Source organism: Anarrhichthys ocellatus, unplaced genomic scaffold (assembly GCF_004355925.1).
Source record: "Anarrhichthys ocellatus isolate YVR2014 unplaced genomic scaffold, GSC_Weel_1.0 scaffold18, whole genome shotgun sequence".
Lineage (NCBI taxonomy): Eukaryota > Metazoa > Chordata > Actinopteri > Perciformes > Anarhichadidae > Anarrhichthys > Anarrhichthys ocellatus.
The window spans coordinates 1,395,862-1,402,074 of NW_022280048.1; the positions used below are offsets into that span (position 1 = coordinate 1,395,862).

Genomic DNA, 6,213 nt, shown 5'->3' on the forward strand with positions numbered 1-6,213 from the left:
TAGGGGGGGGGGGGAAATGAAAAGCAGTCCCAGAATTTTTTTTAAAAAGCACGCAAAAGTATGTGTCTGTCCCATTTTGCCCACATGGTGTAATCTACACTTACAGAGTCAAAGGATGGAGAGTGACAATATTGTTTCTTGCTGAGGAGTGAACAGACCAACTGTGCAATTAACCCCCAACTAGTGTTTACATTGTACAGACAAATGAAGTAACTCCTTGCAGACTTGAGTCAGGATGCCTAATCATGTTCTTCCACTCTGCGTTAAGGAGAACTTGTGTCACACATACTGTAGCAATGCACTGCTGTTTAGATCTGAGGCATTCCAGACGACTGAATCATGCACCAGACATTTTTATGTCGGCTATACGTTTATAGAAATTAAATTTTAACACTTGAATATCACAAGTGATAATGTCTTTATATTAATGGTGTTATCAAATCAATTAAATCATTGCAATTTACATGCATGTAAAAGAAACATAATATGTTAATGTTGCAAATGTATATCTGCTGTATGTGGAACACTTTAAATTAAATATCAGTCACAATGCATCACATTTACCTCATTGAAGTTTATTCAACCTCGATATGAAATGTTGCATTTTGCATTTATCCACTGCTGTGCAACTATAATAGATTTTAACTTAATAACTTAAAATAGAGGTCCTATATCTCCAAATAAACATACACACTGAATGGTAATTTAACCTAATAATGGTTAGTTAATAACAATGATAGTCAAATAATAGTCTTACTGCCATTAATGTCACAGAATTTGTTGTCACTGATTAATAAACATTGTAAAATGCACAGCTCATAGCAATAGTTATGACATATTGACTTATTGTTTTTGGTTTCCAACAGTAGGCTATGACTGAGTTGATATGATCTTACTCATCACAGATTTATTTGGATTTTTTAAAAACATAATTTTAACCTCTTCTTGCAGCACACCAGTTTAACTTCTGCTGTGATATCTCAGTGTGCTACATTGCGTGGCGTGTGCACACGATAGAAAACGTGTTTTTCCGAGGCCAAAGACAAGAACTGAAGGAGATTTAACACACGAACATTTTCAATCTGTGTGTCACAGATGGTGGACGGTTCAAAGACCTGAACCCAACCAGTCCCGTGTCTGTGTAAATATGATCTGGCTAATAAACGACCGGATTGCCACAGTTTTCTCTCCATGTGAATGTGCTTTCTAGCTCTGGTCTAGTGTGCTCTCAAACCTGTCTTTCCACTCTGTCGTCACGAAGGCACCTGAGAGGATCCTGTTACCGGAAGTCACCGAGCTCGTTGTCACCAGGGGCGGACTCCTTCAGGTGAGCGCAGACAAGAAACGTCGACACGGTGAACTCATATTTGGGAACTACAGTCACTCGGTTTTTTGTTCGGCACAAGGAAGTCTTTTCGGGAATTTCTGTGCCCCTTTTTCCAGGAGTAAAGTTAAGAAGGGACGTCGTCGTGTAGCAGGAAAAAGAAAGCACCAAACTGGTCAACATGCTTGTCAGCTGGTTGGTTTCGGTGGCTTTGTTCTTCACCGCAGCGACAGGTGAGTTGATTCGGGGCGAAACATTTTTTTAAGTTTAAAGAAAGTCAACGATTAAAAGTAATTGTTGCACAGTCTAACTAAACGACAACAGCAGCAGCAGTAGTAGTGGATATGGTGTCCCTGAACGTTACACGAAATGTTGGGAGCGTTGTTGTTGTCTAATCATTCTCAAATTAATCTCGGGCCTGGTCCTGCAAACCAAATGGTGGCCTGTTGTCCTCGGCTCAGGATGACACGGTGAAGTTGACTTTAGTGAGCATGTAATGGGTTCTCTTTTGAAGCCTACAATTTGCAGGAGATTTCCTTTTTTTTTTTTTTTTTTACATTGTTTTGTATAATGCCTCTTTAATATAAAATGACCGCAATAGAGCAGAAACGGTAGGCCTGCTTCTGTCCTGAACTCACTAAAATGGGGAAGCTGTGAAAAGACGAGATGTAGTAGTTCCTCCTGTGTAGTCATATTGTAAGTTCATCATAACCTCAGGAAGAGTGCTCTACAAATGCATGCGCTTCCACATTCATGTCATTGATGGCCTTACACACATAGAGGTAGACAGGGCCACTGTTGGATCAATGATGAGCTCACTGAAGAGTGGATTTCCACTGCATTCTATTAAGAATCATATAGTACTGTCTGTCTGTGTGTGTGTGTGTGTGTGTGTGTGTGTTAGTGTCCCACTCACTTATTAGCGCAGTAGCTTCATACATTTGTGTCTCAGTTAAACTCATGCTCTCTCTGAATTTGTGAGATATTTTCTGTGTTCACATATCAAGCTGCCACTCATCACATGATCATGGTATTTGCATTATTTTCTTTGTGGGTGGATGGACCATTATTTCCAGTGAGTAGCCTCTAAATCAGGTCCTGGTTATTGATAACACTGTACTTTTTAAATATTACACACTAATTCTTTACAACATAACTATGTTGTAGCTATCTATCAACTTGCAGCATTGCATTCACCTTCCTGACTTGTAAGAGCGTTGCGGTTTTCATGAACATCATGAAATCTACAGTATAATAAGTTCACGTGTGCTAGCTCAAAACACGTTTTAATAACAAGCATTTTTGCACAAGTGACTGACATCATAGGGCTCTTTGACTAGTTAACAGGCCCAGTGTGTTTTGATTAAGTATTCCTTCCATCAGTGCATCTGCAGCACACATTCCACTGTATGAAATGGACCCGAAGGCTGTAAGATTGTTGCACTGAGCAGAAGAATTCACTTCCGTGCTTGTAATTGGGTTCCCCCCCCCCCCAACCCTGAAACTCGCAAAGTATGCAAACAAAGAAGTCCCGGAGTGCTCTGGTTTCATTTCACACTGGAAGCTTATCTCTGAACCAAAACTGACTGTGTGGCCTTCTCTCAGCTGGGACGGCCTGTGAGAAACGTCTGCAGGGTGTCAAGGACGCCTGAACGCCATTTAAGTAGCCACAATAAAACCAGTTATCAGAAAGTACGCATGATGTGGATACTCGTATTCATTTAAACTATTTTTAAATATGTTCCTTTTGTAGTAAATGTGTGTGACGTGTGCAATGAATGACTTTGCACACAGTAGATGATTAACTGGCTCCTGCTGCTCTTCCCTGTAGTTAAAGCTCGTCGGACAACAATGCAGTAGTAGTCAAAAGGTGTAACTCCCAACACTTAGAATAATGGCAGTGCGGTGTAAAGAGAAGTGTTGCAATAATGTATATATTATGTGACTGTAAGTATTAATAATGTAGTTCGTCGTGTCTCTGTTGTAGCACTACTGCCGTGACTGAAAATACCCAGTTTCAGGCTGACCGTTGACAGTTTCACCGGAAGTTTTCTGGCTCAGCGGACAGGAATGAGGCTATTTTATTTTCCTCCACGCCCTGACGGCTTGTGAGCACGCTCCGAGTGTTTGACAGGCGGGTGTGATCTTTACCGTGATGTTATGCGGTTGGCGTCTGAACTATTTCAGTTTTTCAGTTATTGGTAATGCAGTGCTGGGTCTTTTTACCCTAATGAACACCAATGCAGTTATATTGTGTCATGCTGCTGCTCACTATTTTAATATTCATTCACCTGCCCATTGTTTCCTAAAGTCCTAAAGAGTTTATAAAACGTCAGAAATGAATAAAAACAGTCGTTTTTTATTGGCAAATTGATTCATTCAAGCTGCTCATTTTATCCAACAAACTGTTCAAAACTAAGAGTTTAAATAGTTATTCATTCAGATATTCAGTTTACCATCATAGAAGATGAAGAAATCTAGTACATATTTACATTTTACAGGTGGAACCAGTAAATCTTTGGCATTTAAAAAACAACTGATTATTAAAACAGTTTCCTGTTAAGTAGTACTGGAAATATTCTTTCTCCTGTCAATCCTCTTTTGACACGAACCTCTTCAATGCAGTCGACGAGTGTACGCGACTCCACTTTTCCGAGCAGAGCTCAGATGTTATTCTCTCATGGGAACTGATGCTGCTCTCCATCCTAACTGCCTCAGTCCTCATGTCTGCTGCAGCTTCATGTGCTCGGGAATCTTACAACACAGCGCGCTTTTATCTTCCTCCTCAATCGGACATCAAAAACACCGGCTTCCAGCTGTTCTCGTGTCAATTCCACTTTAACATTCAGGATTTTCCTGCTTGCAGAATACACGTTTGTCTTTTAATTGCCTAGTCTAATTGCATGTTTTCTTGTACTGTGTGTGTGTGTGTGTGTGTGTGTGTGTGTGTGTGTGTGTCCAGGTGTAAGTGGCTTTACAGTCACCACCAGCAACGCAGATGTGCGGGTGAAAGAGAATGACGGTGAGTCCTGAAAATCAGAAATGATTTGAATGTAGAGAAGCCATTGTATGCCGTAATTACGTGTCCCAAAGTCATTAGCTCTGTTTGAAAGAGCGAAGCTGGGAAGGTTGGCTTTGTCTTGTCACTCAATAGGAGTCTATGGCCGTGCAGTAATCCTGCTCACGGCCTTTTATTCTCTCTGTGTGTTGCTTTAAAAGGAGAACAGAATTGAGAACAGGTAGTAGGGAGCTACAGCTACGGCGACTGCATAGGCTCTGCTGCTATATTGTAACTTGCCTGCAACATTCATATCATCTTTTTAAAGCCTGTGAAACACCAGAGTTAAACAACGTTAGCTAGTGCACCCACGGCATGCATGCATGTCTTTGTAACACCTTGTATAAACTGTGTAATTTTAAGATGCGTAAATTCCAATGTTTTGATGTTTTTTCCTATTGATTGGGTTTCCTGTGTTTGTGCTGCATACTGATGCAGAGACGTATCCACATAGCTGAGCAGTAGTGCTGTAGTGTCCTTCAGATATCTTCCCACTGGAGTAAAGAATGCTTGTGATTATGAGTGTTTAGTGAGAAGTTATTTTAAGAAACATGCAGTAAATGCACAAATATAAGATGGAAAAATAGTTTCAGAATTTTATTTTTTGTAACAATTCTTTTTAAAATTTTATTTCATGTTACACAATTGAAGTGAAAACCTTCACAGTATAGTCGTGTGTTCATTTTGGATGTGACGTTATTTCAGGGACTGACCTCTCATGCTCGCATTCAGCCGACTTCGGTTCAAACGCCAGAGTCGAGTGGAAGTTTAAGAACCTGAAAGGCTCACAGGTGTATGTGATTTTTAATGGGGCACCAACAAGTAAGTAGATGCACAATCTTGTTATTTGCCTCCTTCTGTAGCATGTTGATGAATGTCTTTGTTTTTTTCCACAAAGAACTTTTAGATTTGTATCCTGTTTGCCTGTCTCTCTGTTAGAATAATATTGAGAAAACTAATTTAAAAGATTGTAATGACCTTTGGTGTGAAGTTGGATAAAGACAGAACTTATCAGTGTTAGTAACACAGCACCAACAGCAGCGGCACCTTTTTATAATGCCTTTTAGTTTTTTTGCCCGTAACTCCTGAGGTGTAGAAGAAGAAGAAAAAAGTCTCTATCTCCTAGATTCCTTCCCTGTCCAACCCAGTATCCATGGAGGCACTGCCCATGCATACATATTTTGAATATTTTGAACGCTCCTCCACAGCGCCATATTCCAAACGGGTGACGATGTACGGTAGTAATCTGAGATTCTCCAAAGTGACCCGTGAGGACAACGGAGTGTACGACTGCGAGGTGTCCAGCAGCACCAGTACTAGCCAGTTTGGGGAGGTCAGGGTGAAGATGACTGTTCTGGGTAAGGATCCCAGACTCGTGGTCCTGCCATAAAATATACGTTTGTGTACTGTTATGGAGGTTTGTGTATTACTGCACATGTAGAGACCCGTTGAAAACTCAATGCCATGTCCCACAGTGCCTCCAGCTGTGCCCCTATCACGGGTCCCCACCTCGGTGACCACGGGCAGGACAACCAAGCTTACCTGCCACGACAGCGTCGGCTCGCCTCCGTCCCAATACAAGTGGTTCAAAGATGGCGTCCTCCTGCCCTCTGAACCCAGCAAGATTGCTGCCTTCAAAAATGCAACCTACAAGCTAAACACGGATACCGGCAACCTGGTCAGCTACAACCTATTACTTTGCACCATCTCTGCTGTGACAGTTACTGTCCCCTTGGTCTTTAAAATTAAATATAAATATATATACACAAACATAAAAAAACATATATTGGGACGGAGGCGAGCCGACGCTGTCGTGGCAGGTAAGCTTGGT

At 41.2% G+C, this 6,213-nt stretch overlaps 1 protein-coding gene across 1 annotated transcript in view; it reads left to right on the top strand.

Moving 5' to 3' along the window:
• The first annotated feature begins 1,166 nt into the window (after positions 1-1,166).
• Positions 1,167-6,213, top strand: part of f11r.1 (F11 receptor, tandem duplicate 1) — an 11,446-nt gene continuing 6,399 nt past the window's right edge. Inside the window, exons 1-6 of the mRNA XM_031856867.1 lie at positions 1,167-1,327; positions 1,444-1,557; positions 4,287-4,346; positions 5,088-5,204; positions 5,591-5,740; positions 5,858-6,060. Coding sequence (XP_031712727.1) covers positions 1,506-1,557; positions 4,287-4,346; positions 5,088-5,204; positions 5,591-5,740; positions 5,858-6,060 — 582 coding nt within the window. The 5' untranslated portion in view covers positions 1,167-1,327; positions 1,444-1,505. The remainder of the gene's footprint in view (positions 1,328-1,443; positions 1,558-4,286; positions 4,347-5,087; positions 5,205-5,590; positions 5,741-5,857; positions 6,061-6,213) is intronic.